General features: G+C 37.2%; 1 protein-coding gene across 4 annotated transcripts in view; it reads left to right on the forward strand.

The window, feature by feature from the left end:
• The window catches only part of Map3k20 (mitogen-activated protein kinase kinase kinase 20), a 174620-nt gene that overhangs the window by 8088 nt on the left and 143454 nt on the right, over nucleotides 1–23078 (forward strand). For 3 of the 4 annotated variants that reach the window (XM_026389532.2, XM_026389530.2, XM_026389531.2), the window contains exon 2: nucleotides 3288–3480. In XM_026389532.2, the coding sequence (XP_026245317.2) occupies nucleotides 3322–3480 (159 nt within the window). In that variant the 5' untranslated portion in view covers nucleotides 3288–3321. Of the gene's footprint in view, nucleotides 1–2937; nucleotides 3131–3287; nucleotides 3481–23078 lie in introns of those variants that run through there. The other variant, XM_026389529.2, reaches the window with a different exon arrangement.

Consider the following 23078-nt stretch of genomic DNA (forward strand, 5'->3'; position numbering starts at 1 on the left):
ATACCTTTATTTTGAAAAGGATTTCTCTAGTCCTCGAGACTCAGAGGGACCTTGTGAAGATCCACACACTCTCCTCAATCTCCCAGAAAGCCTAGGTAGCAGTTTCCAAATCAGGATTTACTTCAGAATCCTCCGAGGGCACTTGTAAAATCTACAGGTCTCAGATTTTACTTAATTTGATTGAAATCTTTGAAAACTAGATCTTTGAAATCTAGCTGATCTTTGAAAACTAGATGATTGAAATCTTTGAAAACTAGCCGCAAAATGCACAATGAAAGAATAACCACAAACTATTAATTTTTTCAAATGTTTTGAATGGAAAAGGTACACACTGTGTGCCTGGTTATGTACAGGGTGCCAAATAACCAGATGGAAATGGAAGTGAATTTGGAAATGTATGCCTGTTGGGAATTTAGTGGGAAAGATGAATGGATTTAGAAAGATGCTGAGGTACAGAAGAGAAAGAATATAAAGTTTTCTTAATGGGGCTCAAAGAGGTACCCTGCACACAAGTTTGTTGGGCAGAGATAGGCATTTGAAGTAGAGACACTAGCCTGTGCAAAATATGGAGGTGTGAGATAGTTCAGCACACATGGGGAGCTGCTAGCTGTTCTTCAGGTGCATATGTGCAGTGAGAAGACATGAAGAAATTGTGGCTCTAAATGGTAAAGGAACAACACCAGAAAATTTCCTGGAATCAAAGACATGAGTTACAGATAGCTGAGTTCAAATTTTCTACCAGCATTTAAGAAAGACTCACCCCTAAGCATGTCCCAATAAAACTTGGAGTTCCAGGGATGAATAGAGGATCCTAAAAGCTTTCAGAGAGATAAAATCATGTAAAAGGGATTACTTATAAGAGTAGTATCAGACTCTTCAATAACCATGTTAGAAACAAGAAGAAGAAGAAGTAATACCTTGAAAATTATACAGAAAGTGGTTTTCTACACAGAATTGCATATTCAGCCAGGCTACCAAAGAAGACATTTCAGAATATACAGGTTCTCAAAAAGAGTTGCAGTCTGTGAATTCTGTCCAGGTATCTAATGGGAGGGATGTTGTCAAAACACAGAAATAAACCAAGAAAGAGAAAATGGAAGGTCCAAGGACAGGGATTTCCTCAAAAGAAAAAGGTGAAGGAAAATTCTTGAATGGTAGCAAAGGGAAGGCCTAGTCTAGGTCAGGCTTAGAGAGCAGCCATTCCAGCCACACTGAAGCAGGATGAGGTGTACAGAGAAAATGTCTCCAAGAAAAAAATAGAACCCTCACCTGCTACACAAAAAAAGAAGAAGAAAGAAAGAACCTGCTGTTTTCAGTTTATTAAGAGACATTTTTCAGTTCTTGAAAGAATTGATGAGTATTATTAGGAATATAGCCTTTTCATGTTAGGAATATAAAAAGCTAAATAAATAACAAATGACAAAAAACAGGATAACTAATAACTTTAGAAGAGGCAAAATGTTATTCAAGAAGGGAAATGTAAGCATTAAATCCTGTATAGCACTGCTGGATATAATATTTACTTTGTCAGACTACTATACACTCTGCATATTTACTTAACCAAATGTTCCAGTATGATTGAAAACAGGATTGGGCAAGTGTGACATTTGTATGCGTGGAGGTGAATGAGGATGATATAGGAAAACTAAATCCTTATTTTTCATGGGGGTAAATTAATAGATATTATCTAAAATGGGGAAAATCAAGAAATGGCAATATAAGCTTATTGTTTAGAAATGTGGAGCTAAATACCAGAAAGAAATACTAAAGAATTTGAAATTAGTTGCCTCTGGAGAGTGAGAATTAGATGTGGGGAACAGTAGGGCAAAAGACTTAATGTTTCATAGTTTTATAGTCCTATTTCATTTTTTATGATTGTTAATTAAGAAAAAAATATAGACATAGCATCTGTAACATGAGAAAATCTTGCACATGTATTTTGTATTTCGTTAAACAAATTTTTTAGCTTAAGTATGTTCCTACCTTTGGCACAATCCTAAATTTTATCCAAACTTTCTTTTGTACAATTAACTGAGTATGAATTGTAGCAAAAGCCGGTAGGATGAATATTATTTTAGTCTATAACTGGATACATGGTTCCCCCAAACTCCCAATTTTTTTGTGGACCGTTTCTAAATTTTAGAGGATAGACAAACAACTCTTTCCCTTTCTTGCCCTCTCACCAAAGTAGAGCACAGTTTGGCTTTGTGCAAGAAATCAGCTTTCCTTAGTGACCTGATGTTCCTAGTCATCTGCATATTAAGATCTCTGAGCTGACTGTGTACATTATTCTGAGCCTCAAGTTGTTTATGGAGAAAATCTGGTGAATTTATATTGATACAAACTGTCCCCTCAACCTTTTTATTTTGAAAAAGAAATCAAATCTCACAGAAAAAAATTTTACCTAGATTTGTCAGTTCTTAACATTTTGCTACATTGCTTTCTCTCTCCCCCTCATCCTCCCCCGCAACACACACACATTTTTTGGAAGGTGGGGCCAGGTATGATGCCCGAATCATTTACCTGGTCATTCTTAGTGGAGAATAGGAAGACTCCTCAAACCACAGAAAATATCATTGTAATAATCTCTAGGAGGAGTAGCGTGTTACTCTGGAAACAAACATAATATTTTTTAAAACATCCTTGGCAGTGTTCTTTGGATGACTTAATATATTGTAATCAAGGGCAAATTTTTTTACTCTTTAATTAAGTTCTGCTACAGTATACAGTTCAGGAAGCCACATTTGGAAGATACTTGGCCAACTTTTCTATCATCTCTAAGCTGGAAGTATGTTATGGGAGTTTAAGCATTGACTGTGCATTTTGTTGGCAGCATTTTGGCTGGGCTGGTGCGGGATGCTCCGTGGCTTAGGTTATGTGTATTAGAGGTGGCCAACCACAGCTGCCAGGAGAGCTGTGCTAGCTTGCTGCTGAAAGACGCTTCCCGTTTGTCAGGCTTCCTGATAGGAGACCTGGTGACACAGTAGCCTTTAGGCAGAGCTCTTTGGGATACCGGTGTAGGAAGTGCTGCTACAGGTTTTGTTGGGGGGAAATCTGAGCCATTTCTCTGTGGACAGCTGCATTTCAAAGTCTGGACAAGTTGCCGTTGAATTTTGCACGGGCTGCCAGAGTGAGTGTTTTTATTTTGATTTGTCTTGCTTTTCTTCTTCCTAAGTGATCATGGCCTTTCTGGAAGTTTCAGAGGACTCGTTATTCACCATCTAAAGTAAGATTCAAAGGATTTTTCAAACTTATTTGTAATTCAATTTTTTTCTTTCTTCCTGCAGATTTTGTGGAAGTATACTACTTTGTCATTATGAGATGTCGTCTCTCGGTACCTCCTTTGTGCAAATTAAATTTGATGACTTGCAGTTTTTTGAAAACTGCGGTGGAGGAAGTTTTGGGAGTGTTTATCGAGCCAAATGGATATCACAGGACAAGGAGGTGGCTGTAAAGAAGCTGCTCAAAATAGAGAAAGAGGTAAAAAATCTTTTCCTTCTATCAGAAATGTTCATGACAGCACTTATATAAGCTTTTCTACCTAGAGGTAGAGGGTCACAGAACTGCAAGGGACCTAGCAAGGTCTTTGGGGCTGATCCATGAGGCCGTTTCCCAATTTCCATTCTGGGAACCCCATAAATAGAAATTATTGCAGCGTGTGCTTTAGGGTTGAGTTCTACTAGGGGTCATCTGAAGTGAAAGGATTTTTTTTTCATGACATGGAAGAACCTTGTTCTCTGAGCTGGCTCTCCTGGAGTTCAGGGCATTTCACTTCTGAAGGCAACCAACAGGGGTCAGTAAAGAGTAATGTGTAATGTTTTCATTCCCCCTTTTATATATTCTTGATTTTGTGGTCCTTGGGAGTTGTCTTTTAAAAAATAAATGTTTTTCTACTGAAATAGGCAGTACTGTTCTTGTATTTCACCTCTATTTAAGGCTAGACAGAGAGCTGCCCTGCTTTGTAATATCAGAAAAGGGCCTTGGTTTTCAGAGTATGGGATTCCTGCTGATTGCAGATGGGCTCTGAATTCTGAGACCTTTCATCTTTCTTAGTAATATGGCCCAACATGGTCCACAAATTCAGTTTGGTACTTCAAGAATAAATCTACTTGCAGAGCTGACCTATGGGGGCTCAGCTGCACTAATTTTTGTTTTTAAGTGCTTTTCAAAATTTTGAATGTATTTTAACTGATGCATTAAAAACATAAAAATTACACATATTTTGGGGGTACTCAGTAATGTTTTGATATGATACATGTACATAATATGTAATGTTTCAATCAGCTTAAACATGTCCATCTCCTTACACATTGTCATTTTTTAATGGTGAAAACATTCAAAACCCTTTCTTTCAGCTTTTTGAAATATACACAATGTTATCATTACTGTCATCCTACTAATAACTTTTAATTCCTAGCTCTGGAACTTGTTTTGGTCATTTCTATTTATTTCTGGTTTTAGCTAATTATTGTTCTTTCCATTATCCTTTTAAAGTGAACTTTTCCATAAATATCCTTTAATCTCCTGAGTGATTTTATTTTTTTCCCCATTAATTGCTGTCAGTAAACCATAGCAATTGATTAGAGAAGGAAACCCAAGTGGGAGCATTTTGTGGGTTTTCTTCCAGTAACCTCTATCATGCTGATTACCAGCCATGTTTCCCATCATTGAAGTTGGGTTAGAAGGACTAAGATACCTCTATATTAGGGTGTCTGTAAGTTTTAGAAAGCATTAACAAGTGAAAACTTTCAAAACTGGTGTATGTAAAACAGAAGGGTCCTGGCTAGAAAAAATTTGCTCTCTTTTCTCCCACTTCTTGATCAAGAAAAAATTTTCAGAGTAGCCAAGTAATAAGGCCATTTCTTACTCTTGTCTAAACCCTTTATGTAGTAAACTTTGCATTATTGTCCCCATTTTATAGAATGGGAAATATAGTTAAGATGTCCCAGGAGGGGCAATTGAAATTCAGGAAGCCAGACCCCTATTTTTTAGTATTTAACTCTGAAATTTCTAGTTGATCAGGCAAGAATAGAAAATAAACAATTCTATCTGCTTGTATTAAAAGAAGTTTATGATAATATTTTTAAGCATTAAGTCATGGAACTTCAATACAATGAACATGTTCTTACATGATTATTGGATTTGAAAAAGGATATTATAAGACAGAACACACATTTTTGATAGGAAATATCAGTTGCAGTCCATTTACTCCCTATCCTGCAAAAATACATTTGTAATACTTTTTCTACTATGTTTGAGAGAGACAAGAAAATTCATAGGACAAGAAGGAATTGGAAACTGCCAAATCTTGCTTTTGTTTAGGTATTTAACCTAAGTGTGTACAGTTCACAAATGGAGTGTATTACTATAAACTGCAAGGGCATAACTCATAAACTTGTAGATAGGGGCTTGGGCTAGTATGGAGAGATCATTATCGTTGTGGTAAAGCACCACCATAAGTGCTGAATCAGCATGAGTTTAACATGTGAACAGTTTTGGCTAGGTGCTGGCAGTTATTGGAAAAGAAGTATGCATTTCTTGTGGAAATTGTTATTATACTTTATGAAATATGTATTGGCTACTGCCTATACATAAAACATTATTTTATCATGTTTTCTAAATGATAAAATAAAGGTAATAAGCTCTGAATTTTTTCTGGTTTATAGATTCAATCCCTTGTTACTTGGTCATATTTTGCCAGTGAGTTTGGGAAGGAACAGAACATTTAGTAAAATATTTATAACTCACTTCATATGACTCTTAAGAATGACTTGACATCAGACTAAATGCATGTTTTGTGAACTTAGTGAAACATGGAGGAAACGTATACCAAATGCTTGACTTTGCTTATGTGGGAGGGTAAAGAAAGACAATTTGCTTCCACTTTGTTTGAAGACCTCTAGTTTAATGAGTTGCTTTCCATTGTTGTAGTGAGTATATATTACTTTTCTAGTAGGGAGGGAAGAAAACCAGCATTTAGTTAAAATTCTCTTTAAAACTTCATTTTTGGGCTGGGGTTGTGTCTCAGCGGTAGAGCGCTCGCCTCGTGTAGAGTGCTCACCTCACATGCGCAAGACCCTGAGTTCAATCCTTAACTCCACATAAAAATAAGTAAGTGAAATAAAGATATTGTGTCCAACTACAACTAAACTTCATTTTCAAAAGTCTTTTAAGCTTAGAATAAAATGACAGTAATACCATGAACTTGAGTATGTCCTGTCCCTAAACTCACCCCTTAGTAACATTTTACATTTGCTTTCTCTCTCTATATATATACATTATTGATTTATATGTAATCATATTTATTTTTGTTAAACCATGAGAATAAATTTCAGATGTTATAAAACTTTATGCATAAATACTTCAACATCTCTCAATACATAATTATAGTACAATTAAAAAATTCTTATTTTATTATCCAATCTATATTTAGGTTCTTCCACTTATCCCATTAGCCTTTTATGGCAGTTTTTTTCCAACCCAGGCTCCAATTCAGGTTGACAGATTGCATTTAATTAGCGTTATCTATTTAGTCTGTTTTAGTCTAGAATAGTTTCTCTGCCTTTGTCTTTTAAGACTTTGACATATTTTTAAAAGTACAGCACAATTGTTTTGCAGAATGTCCCTCGTTTTGAGTTTTTCTGATTTTCCCCTCACTTACTGTAAGTGTGTGAAGTTTGACTAAGAATGCTGCATTGGTCATGTGTCCTTGGCAGTCCTCCCTTTGGCTTCATGGGAATTACATGATGTCAGTTTATCCCATTATGGGTGATGGTAAGTTTGAACCCTTGGTGAAGAGAAGTTCATCCAGTTTTTCCACATTAAAAATATCCATTTTCCCTTTGTAATTAATAAGTAAGCTGCAGGTAGATCTTTGAGGTTGTAAATGTCTTTGCTCAACAAAGCACCTTTTTAGTATCCATTGATGATTCTTGATTGAGTTAAATATTATGACAGTTTATGAAGTAGAAAGCAAAAGTTCCCTCCTTACAAGTTTTCCTAACTTATTTCTTCCTCTATTTATTTATTTACTTACTCACTCATATATTTATTTATTATTTGACTATAGGTTTAAAGGTTTTTGATATTCAAAGTGTTTGAGTCTGTTATTGTTGTTACTGTTTTTTCTTTTTTTTGGGGGGAGGGTACTGGGGATTGAACTCGGGGTCATTCGACCACTGAGCCACACATCCCTAGCCTATTTTTTTGTATTTTATTAGAGATAGGGTCTCACTGAGTTGCTTAGTGCCTCACTAAATTGCTGAGACTGGCTCTGAACTTGCAATCCTCCTGCCTCAGCCTCCTGAGCCTCTGGGATTACAGGTGTGCACCACTGTGCAGGCTTGTTACTCATTTTTGTACTTAAATTGTCACAAAGTTAGCAAGTAAGAGCTCCTTCAGACTGGATCCTGTTTACTTATTTTTATGCAGTGCTGAGAATTGAACCCAGGGCCTTGCATATGCTAGGCTAGTGCACTCCCGCTGAGCCACAACCCCAGCCCCTCCTCTTCTTAATTTTTTTTAAACATTTATTTTTTAGTTGAACACAATACCTTTATTTTGTTTATTTTTATGTGGTGCTGAGGATCGAACCCAGGGCCTCACACGTGCTAGGTGAGCACTCTACTGCTAAGCCACAACCCCAGCCCCTCTCCTTAATTTTTAATGATACTCTTTCTGGCACAAAAAGATGTTCTAAAGAACACTCATTGCCAATTCCTATAGTCAGCCATTCCTTCAGGAATCCTAGAGTTGGTATGGCTGGGTTAGGAATCAAGATTCATTGACTACTAGGATTGTCTATTTTAGACTTTATTTAAAAAAAATTTTTTTAGTTGTCAATGGACTTTATTTTTTTTTTATATTTGGTGCTGAGAATCGAACCCAGCACCTCACACATGCTAGGCAAGCACTCTACCACTGAGCCACAATCCCAGCCCTAGACTTATCTTTTTTAAAGAGTCTTTGTCCTTTCAGCAGAAGTGAAGGCATTAGATAAATTTTATTTGTGAAAGCATTTAATTTAAAATTTAAAATCATCCCTCTGCATAGGTAAGATCTGTGATACACTGCTATTCTTTGAGTTTAGCAAAATGTATCACAGAAAAAAATCTTTAAATGTTTATTTCTTTGAGGCAGAAATCTTGCTTATACAACTTTATCCTAAAGAAATAATCAGAGATGTACAAAAATATGGATATAATAGAGTATCTCTAGTGTAGAATAGTGAAGAATTGGAAACAACAGATGATGCTATAGCCATATAATGAAATTTCATTCCATTTAGAAAAGTATTTTAAAGTTTAGAAAAACACTTATAATATATTGGTTGCTAAGTAGTGAAAGCAAGTTCAAAACCAAGTATGTGCTTGATGTCTGTATGTCACTTCTTTTTTTCTTGAACATTGGAGTTTTTCTATGATACTTTCATATTTCCTTTTCCCTAACATTTTATTTTGAAAACTTTCTTTTTTTTCACCTGCTTGTTGAGCTTATTTTTTTTCTTTCTTTTTTCATTTGTTTTAATTCGTTACACATGACAGCACAATGATCTTGACAACTTTCAAAAGTAAAATTTAAAGGGGTTTTACAGTGGATGTCTATCTACATACCATGGAGAGTCTACCATTGATATAATTACTAACTCAATCACATGTGTAGCCAGCTGTCTATCCTCTCACCCCTCAGTTCATTTTGATGCAGTTCAACTAAGTTACGAAATCAGTATATTTCCCCTTAAATAGTTTATTTAAGTACATTTTTCTTTTGTGGCAAAATTTATATACAAGGAACTACATAGGTTGCTAGATTTGAGAAATGTGGATATCATATAACACCTGTAATTACTTTATTATTATTATTATTTTAATATTTAGTTTTTAGGTGTAGATGGACACAACACAATGCCTTTATTTTTATGTGGTGCGGAGGATCGAACCCGGGTCCCGCCCGTGCTAGGGGAGCGCTCTACCGCTAAGCCACAATCCCAGCCCCCTGTATTTACTTTTATAATCAGAAAAATTCAATGGAAAAAAGTATAGCTCTAACAGTCTGTTACTGACTAAAGAGGTTCAAGTAAGTTGAGTTTTATAAACCTCTTTCACACATTAATTTTCTAGTCTCATATGTACCTCTAAAAATTCAGTTTTTACTTTTGCGTTGCTTTTCTATAGCAGGACTACCAGAGCACAGTGGCAGTTGAGCTTGTTTACATTGTTGTAGATTTACTTACACTGCACAGTTTATTTTTGTTTGAAACAAATGTTTTCAACAGGAAAAAAATATGATCTTAAGAATAAATACCAAAGGTAAGAATAGAAACCTTTATTGATTCTTGGGAAAGGCCAGAGGAGCTGGAATAGAACTGAACTGCTTTGGCAGAAATTGAAGTAAGGAGGGGAGGTGCCAAAGAAAGACACTGTGATTGCAATGTCTTATGAGAACTACTGACCCTGAGTAGAACAGCCCCATACTACACTGCAAAGAATTCACCAGCTCTCCAAAAAGAGCTTTGAGAAGGATTAATCACACAGCTTAATTTTACTCTGGCAGTAGATTTGATGATGTGTTGAACCAGACATGTCTGCATGTTTTTTGTTTTTTGTTTGTTTTCTCTGGGAAGATGGAAACCTGAAAGCCTTTATGTTAACTTGAAATTTGTTGATATTCATCGGGTACTAGGAAACCACAATTAAGTATTCGATATGAAAGAAACATTTTTTTCTTTCCCCAAAAGAATAGAAAGGAAATAGAATCCTCTAGAGGTAAAATACAAAAGACCTTTTCTTTTACTTGCCTTGGCTTATGCAAGACACCACTCCCTTTATTTTAAGGGAAAAAAAATCCCACCAATTTAGACTGTTGTAGAAATGTTAAAAGCCAGATAAATTCAAGTTTCTAAACCTTTTTTACATTATAAATATGTATAAACAGGATTAAAATGTCAACTGGTTATAACAACGAAACTATCAATTTTTCATATAAAGGGGAAAATATCAGTGTGAATTAGAAAATGAAATCTTGAAATTGATGTGAAACTCAGAAACAGCCAAAAATAAAGCCTTTATTATACAAAGTCTATCAACATGACAGTATTCAGTACTTGATACTACAAGGATAGTTAAATATTATCACTTTATTGGTATTTTTAGAAAAATAATACTACATTTACTTTCTTTTCAAATCCTTTCAATATATAAATATATCAATGGGATCAATATAAATAAAAATTAAATATCTTAGATACTTGACAACTGCTATTGAGTTCTGGCAGTTTCTGTAATGATTTGTCCAAAGGGGGCTCAGAGTGGCCATTTGGTATTTTTAGGAATAGAGTTGCCATAATAACATGTTACCTAGGTTGTTTATTACAGCATCTCCATATGCCTAAACTCTTCCCTTTTGCTATTTCTCTCATTATGAAAGGAGACTTTTCATGCATTAGTTAAGACAATTTCATGCAAAAATTTTCTCTCCCCAATCAAATTTGTCCATTCTAGGTTCCATTCTTTTAGGAAAATGGTTCTCAAAATGTGGCCCCTGGCAGCAGCATCACACATCATCTGGGAACTTGTTAGAAATACAAACTCTTGGAACCCACCCCAGACCTGCTGAATTAGACACTCTGGTGGGTGGGGACTGGTAATCTGAGTTTGAAAGCTTTGCAGTTGCTTCTGAGGCCACTAGAGTTTGAGAATTATGGCTTAGGCTGTACCTAGTCAATCATGTCACATTCAGAACATCAGTGTGTTAGCTTCTGTTTGGAATTTGAGATACCTTGTTAAACTTGTGGTAGAGAACGTTTTGTTCTTAAGCCCTTAAATGCCCCCTGTGCAGATGACCACCTGGGTACAGGCCCTGCTTTGCAGTGTCACTGAGCATAAGGAAGTAAGGGCTGACTTAGGAATGCAAAGATATGTGAGACCCTAGATAAATACCTTCATATTTGAGTCCCTCCCCACTTTGGTGCTACCTTCATTTCCACCTTTGTTTTAAAAATGGTCTGACCAGTTATAGTGCTCACATCAAATAGGGTTGTTGAGGATTAAATGAGATAGTATACATAAAATATATAGAAGAGCGATGGACACATGGGAAGACTTGGGTAACTGTTAATTACCAGGTGTATCTTCACAATGCTCTCTGAAGTCAGACTAGCAGGTAGGTGTCGGGTTTTGTGAAGATTTTGGTTTGTTCATGCCTATGACCTCATGTTGAGAAGGGATCAGGTGTGTGTTAGTACCTGACAAGAACAGCTTAGAGGAGGAAAAGTTTATTTGGGGCTCACAGTTTCAGGAGTTCAGTCCATAGATTGCAGACTCCATTGCTCTGGACCCAAGGTGAGGCAGAACATCAAGGGGCATGGTGCTGCCTTTATATTTAGCAGGAAAGGGAGTCATAGTAAGGCTCAGTGTGACTGTGAGTGGGCAAGCATGTGTGCAGTGTATTTCATATCTCACATCTGAGAGCAGGGTTAGTCTTTGCAGCTGACGCTGTCACCATCCTGCTCCTCACACTACACCAAGTATGGTTATCATTATGAGTCCAAATTTGGGCTGAGCCCTCTGCTTCTTCAGTTCCTTTGTAATTTTATAATTTCCTTTGCCAGGTCAGAAATTAAGGTTCAGAGAGGTTAAGTAACGTGGCTAACATAGACAGCATCCTTTGTGGAAATCTTCCTTGGAAATCTTCACAGCCCTGGACACAGTGCCTTGTTCAGTGAAAACACTGAAATATTTGCTCCTTGACACTTGGTATCCTGTTGCAGTTGGCTTCCCTCTCATTCTCATTCATCCAGGAAAGGTATCTTGTATTGAGTTACCTATATTTTCTGAGATCAGGCGAGTTCAGGGTAGTATGGTCAAAGACCAGTTACCTTTATTTTCTTCATTTACTCTGCTTGAATCTGTGAGGACAGTGCAACACATTGTCTTTACTGTATCACTGTGAATACAGCAATAGGGTGGCATTCAGCTACATAGTAGCAGGACTTTCAGTTTTCACTTTTTCTTTAGGGTACCTTATGTTTGAATTTTTAAATGTCTTTGCTTTGGTGCCTTTTAGATAGTCATGCCTTTACCGCTTAAGGAATCTTAAACATTTCATAGTGCCTTAACTTTGTTCTAAATCATCACTTTAAATTAGGAAATAACTAATTTAGAATAATGAATAATTTTATTTGATAATTAGTTTCATCATCCATAAGTATATATTGAATAGCCATCCATTACTCAGCTCTTTTCTCTGATATTTCTGTTACTGGGAGCTTGTAATCTACGACACTCCAAGGTGAACTATTAAAGAGAGAAAATTTGACACATGTTGAACAAATATATAGATTAAATGAATACATATGTATTACCAATATATCTGTTGATAATGTGAACCTTATGGGAGAGTTTGGTGAAGAAAAGCCACTGAAACCAAGAAGAGTTTGGAAAATTACCTGAATTATAAATAATGTTCTCAGTATATGAAATGCAGGTACACTGACACAAATCATTACTGTATGGTACTTTTTAGATCATTGAGGTGACCATAAAAATGTTTTATTTACAAGTGAATGCCTCTTTTTTTGTTATTCAGTCTTTTAAAGTTTTACAAATCCTTTCAAAATTTTTGTTAGATTACATATTTACTATCTGTGGCAGTTATTTTCATTTGCCATAAGAGGAGCATTATTGCAATGTTATTTGAGCTTTTCATTAAAGTCTTATTGATCTTGGTATATTGAGCAATAAACATCTCAGTTAATATTTGTTCTCTAGCCATGCTATAAATATTGTGTGGAAATCAAATCAGTTAATATATTCCAGTAAAAATGTTCTGCCCTGACTAACTGTATGATACAAAGTTGGGCTTTTGCTGCTAGAACAACAACAAACAGTATGCAGCATGAGAAACTCAAAGCCTATTAGAGGACAATGGAACAATTGACAAATTAGAGGAGAGGAAGAGCTGCCTATGAGTTATTTAGATAGTTTCAAAATAGATATGATTGGCTCTTAATCTTCAGAAATAGAATTCTCTCACTTGGGTATTAAAAGCTGCCTAGATTTTTCATCTCTGCTCCCTGGTGAAGACAGGAAGTCACTGTCATGAAATTACCCAAGAACTTAAGTTTCAAGTTTCTTGATTCTTGGGTAATTCAAGGTCATGTTATAAAGTCCCCCCCCCCCCCATTGATGCCTGACTCCTGCTGCTGGGTAGGACATCCAGTTTCTGTTTGAACCCCACCACTGATGGCATGTGAGGTGCAGGCTGCTCACTTTTGCAGTGATTTAATTCTCCAGATGTTCTTCACAAGGCGCCTTCTAGCCGTTGTTACTGATCCTGCTTCTGAGGCCACAGAGATAAATCTTGCTCTTACAGGTCAGCTTCCTGAGGACAGGATCTGTGTCTCATGGGACTGCATGTAGCACCTGTCCCCTAGCAAACTGTAAATGAACAAAGTGGTAACAGCAGTGTTGACATCTTGACCTTCTCTTCTTTTTCAAGATTTGCAGAAAAGCTACAGCTATTTCTGAATCTATAGAGAAGAGTGCAGCTTGCCACTAATAGTCTACTTTGTAGCCTTTCCTTCTCTGTGTTTAGCTGAATTTCCAAGCTCTTACTAGCTTACTTTGTCTCTAAATGAAGGATTCTGTTCTAGAGCAGCAGGAGGGATTTTTCCTGGCCATGCTTATCATCTGGTTTGTTTTTGGACATATTTCCAGAAAGAATTCAAGATGCTTTTTTCTCAGCTCTGCTAATATCAGATGTTCACTGATTCATGACCTGATAAAAATTAAGGTGTCCTAAATGAAATAAGACTGCTATCTCTGATGCCTTTCTTCAGGAAAAGAGTGCTTGGTAAAATTAGCTTCATTGGAGAAGCCTCACTGATAAGGATGAAAATGTCTTCTGAGTGTTCATGCTGTCTGCTAAAGAGGGAGGAGCCTGTATGGCTGCTCAGCTTTTCCAGAGAGATTATATTCAGCAATTAATGTACAAAATCAGTTTTACTCAGTACATTTTTAAAACATGCAGACCAGTGCTTCCTTTAATGGGAAAGCAAATTGCTTCTGTTATTGGAATGTAGAGTCTACTTTAAGAAATATGTACTCATTTTTATTTTAATCATTTGGATGTGCCTTTAAAAATATAATAGAGTTTCATTAGCATCAGCTGCTGGCCAGATCTTTAAAGCTGTGAAAGTGAAGAACTTTTTCTCCCTAAAAATCTTAGAATATTGTATTAACCACAAAGTAAGGCTTACCCCCCTCAGTGTAGCCTGTATTCTTCCTTGGGAAAAATTTTGCACAAAGAAACTTGGGGGTTGTGGCTAAAGTCAAGGCATCTCTCCTGCTTTAACCAAGTGATCAAGATAAACATAGTGAAAGTCATATTGATAGCATGTATCTATGATGTGAGGTGATGAGAAAAGCACTTCACATCTGTGATTTTTCTTCTCTGAAACCTATAACCCCAGCTTAGTCATGAGGAAAATATCAGAAAAATACAAATTTGGTGGACATTCTACAAAATATCTGAATACTCCTCAAGATTGCTGTTATTTGGAGAATGAGTATGTTAGTCAGCTGTTACTGTAACAAATACTTGAGACAGTCAGTTTATTAAGAGAATGGGTTTATTTTGGCTTACGGTTTTGGAAGTTTCAGTCCATGATGAGCCTCATTGTTTTTAGGCCTGTGGGGAGGCAACATATCATGGTGGGTACTGGGTGGTGAAGCAAAACCATTTGCCTCACAGCCAGGATGCAAAAGAACAGGAGGAGGAAGAGACCAGGGCCCACATGCCTCCAATGACCTAAAGCCTCCCACTAGGTCCCACTTCTTAAAGTTTCTACCACCTCTTTGTAGTGCCACAGACTAGAGACATTCCAGGTTCAAACCATATCTCAAGGAAAAGACTGAAACTGTCACAGGCCTGAAGAGATTAAGGAGACATGATGATTTCATATGATGTGCTATCCTGCATTGGATTCTAGAACAGAAAAGGACATTGGTGGAACAAATGGTGAAATCCAAATGAAATCTAAGTATAATCAATAGTAATGTATCAATGTTGGTTTCTTAGTTTTGACAAATCTACCCAGGTGATGTGATATGTTAGTGCCAGTTACCCTGTTTCCCCTATCTTTTTACTTTATAACTTTTCTGTAAATCTAAAATTATTTCAGAATAATTTCATGAATGAGCAGGTTTGTGAGCAGATGAAGAATTTATTTTTTATACAAGCAATGAACAATTAGAATTTGCCATTTAATAATATCATTTACAATGCAAAATAAATAAATAAATAAACAAACAACTTTCGGAAACAATCCAAATGTCAATCAACAGATAACTGGATAAATAAAATGTGGTATATGTATATAGTGTATACAGAACGTATAAGCATTCAGCCTTAAAAAGTGGTTGCAGTTCTGATCCATGCTATAACATGGATGAATTTTGAAAAAATTAAGTGAAATAAGCCTAATACAAAAGGAAAAATTTTGTATGATTCCACTTACATGAGGTACCTAGAATACGCAAATTCAGAGATGGAAAGTAGACTTGAAGTTACCACAGGCTGGGGAGAGGGGGAGTGGAGAATTATTGTTTGGTAGGTATAGGATATCTGCATGGGATGACTGGAAAATTCTGGTGATAGTGGTGAGAGTTTCACAATGGTGTAAATATATTCAGTCTTCTGAATTTACACTTAAAATAGTCAAAGGGATACATTTTATGTATTATAATTTTTTTAAAAAGTTCTATTTCTTAAAAAATATGAAATACTAAGGGGTAAATTAATGGCAACAACAATAATTACACGATTTTTACATCAAAACTATAAAACATTACTGAGAGAAACTAAAAAATATTCATAAAGCATGGAGACATACTTTGTTCATGGGTCAGAATATTTGATATTAAGATGTCAATTCTGAAGTTAGTTTGTAGGTTCCATATAATCCCATATCATAGCACCAACTAGTTTATTTTTGTTGTTTGTTTCCTTTCTGCTTTTTGTAGAGGTAGATAAGCAGATTGTAAAATGCATATGGAAATGCAGAGGATCTAGAGTAGCCAAAACTGTTATAAAAAAAACTGCTGGAGGACTTATAAATACCTTGTTTCATTACTTCCTGTTATGGTTTGGATGTGAGGTGTCCCCTAAAAGCTCACATGTGAGGCAATACAAGAAGGTTCAGAGAAGAAATAATTGGGTTGTGAGAGCCTTAACCCAATCAGTGAATTAATCCCCTGAAAGAAATTAACTGGGTGGTAACTGAAGGCTGATAGAGTGTGGCTGGAGAAAGTGGGACATTGGGGGAGTGGCTTAGGGATATATGTTCCTTGGTGTCTGGGGAGTGGAGTCTCTCTCTCTCTCTCTCTCTCTGCTTTCTGATCATCTTGTGAACTACTTCCATCTGCCACACTCCTCCGCCATGATGTTCTGTCTCACCTTGAGCCCTGAGGAATGGAACCAGCCTTCTATGGATAAGACATCTGAAACTGAGAGCCCTCAAATAAACTTTTCTTCCTTGACAGTTGTTCTAGTTAGGTCCTTTAGTCACAGCAGTGAAAAAGCTGACTAAAACACTTTCTGTAAACCTACAGTAATCAAGACAGTGTAGCATTCATGTGTAGATACCAGTGGAGCACAACAGAACCAGGAGTAGACCCACACATATTTTGTCAATAGATTTTTGACAAAGATGCCCAGCAACTCAGCAGGAAAGGATATAATTTTCAGCAAATGGTGTTGGAGCAATTAATGTCTATGTTCAAAGAATTGAGAACCACCAGACTAGGAGAATGTAGTATGGGAGCTAAGGGACCATAAAGTTGTGTGTTATTTGTAGCCATATTCAGCTCAACAGGTAAAGTGGACAGAGAAGTAGATTTCTTCAGGGTTGTGTTTTCCTGAATACAGTGAAATAAAAGCAAATAAAGGAGTTGTGAGGGGAAAAGTATATGATTTGCCTTGGAAGTTAAGCTAGGTGAGGAGGGAAGGAAAAACTTTAGGGAAGAGAACAGCAGTGACAAAGTAGAGGTACCAGTGGTTGTAGGTTGAGGGTTTATGAGTTCAGGTAGATAAAAATATACGATGCAGTGGTCAGTAGGTGGGCTGCATAGATTTTGATTATAGAAGAGTGTAGGGTCGGGGCTGGGGATGTGGCTCAAGCGGTAGCGCGCTCGCCTGGCATGCGTGCGGCCCGGGTTCGATCCTCAGCACCACATACCAACAAAGATGTTGTGTCCGCCGAAAACTAAAAAATAAATATTAAAATATTCTCTCCCTCCCTCCCTCCCTCCCTCCCTCTCTCTCTCTCTCTCTCTCTCTCTCTCTCTCTCTCTCCCCCCCTTCTTCCCTCCCTCCCTCTCTCCCTCCCTCTCAAAAAAAAAAAAAAAGTGTAGGGTCTACTGTGTGACCAAAGGAACTCGTGACTGAGGTAGGCTGAGAGGTTTGAGGTTTGATGATAGGAAAAGGGTTCTAAGACTTGAAAGAACAGGTGTCAGAGGTTCATTTATGTGTGTGTAACAATTCTCATCCTATAAGACAGGAAAAATAATTGGGGAAAGTGGCAATGAGATAGAGGCTAAAATCATGGGGATGTGAGGGGAGCTATCTGAGGATGGGGATATGATGGCGACAGTGAAAGATACTGATTGATGCAATCTCATGACAAAAGATCCAGCTTTTAAGGAGGAGGGAGGGAGAACTGTCTAAAAGTGGTACCAAGGAGCTCCTTGCCATGCCCAGTGGAGTAAGTGCTGAGAGGGACAGAGCAGCAGCCATCAAGAGGGCTGCCACGAGGGCCTGGTTTCTGTCAGAGAAGGGAAGGGAAAATTGAGAGAAGGGGTTCATGATAGTGGGAGTGTAGCCAGTGATGGAGCCTGAGGTCACAACAGAAGGGTTCTAGGAGTTGAGAAAGGTGAGAGTGGGGTCCATCTGCAGTACAGGTAGTCATGTAGCATTAATATATGGAAGTTAGGGCCTGGGAGCTGGGCCGTCATGGTGATGGCATAAACAGGGACTTGTGCTCAGAGAGATCATTCCTGAGGTACTCAAGGCAGAGTCATGGCTGGCTGGGGGATTCAGAAGGTCAGAGTTAGGGTTCCCCTGGCCTCAGGAGTTGGACATATGAAATCTGGGGAAGAGCACCTTGATTGTGAAAATCTGTTTAAAGATGGAAGGATTTTCCACAGATTCACCTTAGCTTGAGGTGCTGGGATTTGTGTAATCTGAATTTGTCACTAACTCTGAGCAGATGAACTGTCTGAGAACAAGATAATTCTTAAGGACCTACGAAACCTAAACCCAGCCAAAACTTCTTGCTAGCATGTTTTTTTTTTAATTGATTTTATTATTTTTTTAAATACACGACAACAGTGGAATGCATTACAATCCTTATTACACATATAGAGCACAATTTTTCCTCTCTGTATATAAAGTATGTTCATGTCAATTTATGCCATTATACATGTATTTTTTTTGCATTACAATTCTTAATACACATATATACCACAATTTTTCATATCTCTGTTTGTATATAAGGTATGTTGACAACCAATTCAAGTCTTCATACATATACTTTGTATAATGATGACCATCACATTCCACCATCCTTGCTAATCCCCATCTTCCTCCCTTTTCCTCCCACCCTTCTTCCCTATCTAGAATTAATCTAATCCTCCCATGTTCTCCCTACCCACCCCACTATGAGTCACCCCCCTTATAGCAGAGAAAACATTTGGCATTTGGGGGGGGATTGGCTGACTTCACTTAGCATCATCTTCTCCAATGCCATCCATTTACCTGCAAATGCCATGATTTTGTTCTTTTTTTAATGCTGAGTAATATTGCATTGTGTATAAATGCCTCATTTTTTTTATCCATTCATCCACTGAAGGACATCTAGATTAGCTCCACAGTTTAGCTATTGTGAATTGTGCTACTATAAACACTGATGTGGCTGTGTCCCTGTAGTATGCTGTTTTTAAGTCTTTTGGGTATAGTCCGAGAAGAGGAATAGCTGGGTCAGATGGTGGTTCCCTTTCCAGATTTCCAAGGAATCTCTATACTGGCTAGCATGTACTTAATGGAGACTTAGTCTTTTTTCCAAAATAGCAGTCATATATTTATGAAAAGTCTGGAATAGATTTTCATTTACATGCTTTAAAATGAAATGCATGTTTTAATTAATGTCTTCTATTTTTCATTGAAAATGGAGGCATTTAAATTCTAGGAAGCTGTAGAGTTTAGATCCTGGGCTCTAGCACCGAACAGAACAGATTCAGATCCTGGCTCCATCTCGTATTAGATGTACAGGCAAGTCACTTCACCAAGCCTTCATTTGTCTTCTATAAAATGTAGGTAATGATAGGGTTCGCTTCATAAGGATGTCATGAGGACCAAATGAGGTAATCCACATAAGTACACGCTCATCGTTCCTGGCACCTTGTTGGTTTCCTATATTGCTATTATTACTGTTATTTCAACAACTTACAGGTAGAACACACCCAGTATTTCTACCCTTCTCTGTGGCTTGTTAGCACATATTTCAGCATATCTTTCTTTAAGACATGTAAATAACTAGCTGTTATGTTGCCCTGTAGTATGATGTTCCCAACTTAAAATTCATGTTCTTGGTGGCATTTTCTCATCCTATTTTTTTCACAAGCAAACAGTATTTTGTCATTTACTGGGCTATTTTATATCTTTGTAACTATACATGTTCCCTGTCCTTTGGAAATGGAGACCTTCTCCTACTTGAGAATCACAGTCCTATGGGATCATTATGGTTGTCTGGTAGAGTGGTCTGGAGTTGTTTTTTTAATGTGTAAACTTGATGGGAATGGAAAGCAATGAGAATATTTAGAGCCGCTGAGGTATGGGATACAGGCACTCACATCCTTGGTGGCAGTCTGAAATGGTGTAGCCTCCTGAACACAACTTAGGAGACTGATAGTCAACATGAAATGCCATTATACCCCCCACCCTCACTTTTGGGAATTTGTTTTAAGGAAAAAATGGGTAAGGGTCATTGAATTTAATGCCAGCTGGATACAGTGATCATCTTCCATTATAATCAGAAAAACAAAGCTAACCAAATACATGGATTGTGACAGGACAGACATTAAGAAACATTTTTATAATTGTTTTTTTATAATGTCTATTTTATACAGATTGGCAATTCACCCCTCTATTCAATTTTAAATCATGCAAAATGCTTTGAAAGTACATTTATATGCTTTTGATATTTTCTGCTTCAACTCTCCTAGAATGTCATTGATGGCCCAGAATTTTAATCTCCTTATTTGTCTTTTTTTCCCCCTCTAAGTCCTTTGTCATCCTGAAGCTCTACATGTTTGTGGTATAAAGTAAACATGAATTCTAGTAGAGAGTTTCTGTAGGGCTTAGTTGATAGCTGTAGAAACATTGCAGACGTTTTAAGTAAAATGTGATTTGCATTTATCTGGGCACTAGGCACCTTTTTTAGAATTCTTTAGAAATACAAATAAAACCTTGGCTTACTAGTCATTAATGCATAAGAATTTTGCCTTTGTTTATAGCTTGCACCAGACCTGGTCATTATACAAGGGAGAAATTCCCTGTTGCTCTGTAGGTGAAGCCTATAAAGAACATGTAACTAGTACTTGGGTGGTATTTGAAATGCCCCTATTCCTTTATTCTGGGGGCTCTCTCCCACCCCATTTGTTTTAGCAAACCCATACAGGTCCTGGAATGTTTTACCCACAGCCATTTGTCAGAATGAGGAGGAAAAATTTTTCCTTTTCAAGAACTCTATATAAAGAGAGAAAAGCATTTGGCACCTGTTTATCTTAGCAGGGTCTGCAGAGAGGGAGAGTGAGTCTCCATAAACTCTTCCATTCAGAGAGGAGTTTAGAAAAGAAACAGAATCCTGTGACCTTGTCTCCTCTGGGAAAGAGCACTCAGAGCCAGTTGGAGGGGTTTTGTCTGCAAACAAAACCCTTCCTAGATTTGTCTGTTCTCTGGTAGAGCCCATCGGTGCAATTGTTTTCATTCACCTCATCCAGTTAGCTATAATCATAAGATCCATTTGTAATGCATCTTCAGAAACTACTTTAGGATTTAGATCTTTTAAAAATTAAAACTGTCTTTCATTTTGGTCCCTATTTGGAGTATGTCTCTATCATCCTGATCAATTAAAAGATTCAGTTGGGGGATGGGATGTGATATATTTGTCATTTATTTATTGTTTTAAAAACAGGTAATGAACACTGAGCGAGGTAATAAACAAAGTCACTATCTTTACCTTGAGGAGAGGAAGGTCAAGGAGGCAAGAAGAAAGGGATTTAATAGGATGAAAAAGTGAGCACTGAAATAAGTGGTTGGTGGGAACCATCCACAGTGAAGGCAGGTGAATCCAGAGGGAGGGCTGAGCTTGGCACTGACAGCAATGACTTGATAAGGACGGACAAAGCTCAGCCATTGGCGATTGGGTAAGATGGGAGGCCCAGGCTTGCCATTTTGAAGGTAGAACAGTTCTAGCTCAGAAAGTGGCTGAAGGGATGTGAAGCTGAAAGTCTCCACAGTAGGGGTGATAGAAGTTTGCAGTGGGCCCAGCAGCCATTTCATGACACCAGGTTCACTCAGGATGGGGATGGTGAGAACTGAGGCAGGCAGGGAACTCAAGGGAGGCCAGAATGTTTGCAAGATAAGAGTCTGTAGCCAAGGTCATTTAAGTAGTCATGTGGAAGAAAGCAGTGATGAGTGTTGGTAGCAAACAAAAAAATGCAACTATTTTTTCCATGATTAATGAACAGACTCAGTCCACTCATTTTGATTTAGAAATTGTATAAAATCAACTTTGGGGAGACAGATCCAGGGAGGATGCTTGTCAAAGGACACAATATTCTACTTAAGACAGGAAGAATATGTTCAGAGATCTTTTGTATATCATGGTGACTACAGTCAATAACAATATATTGTGTATTTGAAAATTGCTTACAGGTTAGATTTTAAGTGTTCTCACCACAAATAAATGATAAATATGTGAGATAACTTATATGTTAAATAGCTTTAATTTAGCTATTCCACAATGCCTACATGCTTTAAAACATCAAGTTGTTTTCATATATATAAAACTTGTCAATTAAAATACACAATAAAAAGTTGTATATAAAAGAATTTTTCTTTAATGCTAAAAAGAAGCTTGTGTCCTAGTTAATACTGAACTGAGGTAATGTCTCAGGAAGATGATCTGCACACATTCCCTCCAGGGAGATACATATCTCACACCCTATCTTACAACTGAATCTCCTGATCTACCAGGATGATAGGGGCACTTACTCTACCAAATAGGGACCAAAAGGAAAGGTAGTTTTCATTAAAAAAAATCTAAATCATAAATGTGTTTCTGAAGATGTATTACAAATTGATCTTATGATTATAGCTAATTGGGCTAGGTGAATGAAAACAATTGTACAGAATTAAAACAACCTGTCTATTCATAGGTTTAGTTTAAGTAACTTATGGCTTTGTCAAAAATTAAACCCAGGGGTTAGGTTTTTGGCTCAGTGTTACAGCGCTTGCCTAGCCCATGTGAGGCCTTGGGTTTGATCCTCAGCACCACATCAAAAGATAAAAAAATAAAAATAAAGGTATTGTGTCCATCTACAACTAAAAAAAAGATTTAAAAAAATGTTAAACCCAACATCAGGAGAAAATTATGAGATTGAAGAACATAATGAATGGAATTGCAGAGTCTAAAGTTTAAATGAGTACGAACTCCGGAGTCTACACTGGTGATCTAAAAGAGCGAGGCCAGCCAAACGTTGCCTGATGGCAGGAGGTGAGGACTGGGGGAAAGTGGAGTGAGCGCCTCTGCTGTGGGTATCTATATGCCTGTCCATCAGGATCGCCATTCTTGCTCCTTGAAGTTTGTGCTGTTTATGATAAACAGTAGTACACAGGGGTATCTGTCCTCCTGCTATGTTTTATTTGGTCCAACATGAGTATTTTGCAATTAGATGATTTTACAGAAAAATTCTGATTTCTGGCCGCCTTGAAAAAGCAGCAAACTGGATTTCTGTTCT

The sequence above is a fragment of the Urocitellus parryii genome, chromosome 1, assembly GCF_045843805.1.
Source record: "Urocitellus parryii isolate mUroPar1 chromosome 1, mUroPar1.hap1, whole genome shotgun sequence".
Taxonomy (NCBI): Eukaryota; Metazoa; Chordata; class Mammalia; order Rodentia; family Sciuridae; genus Urocitellus; species Urocitellus parryii.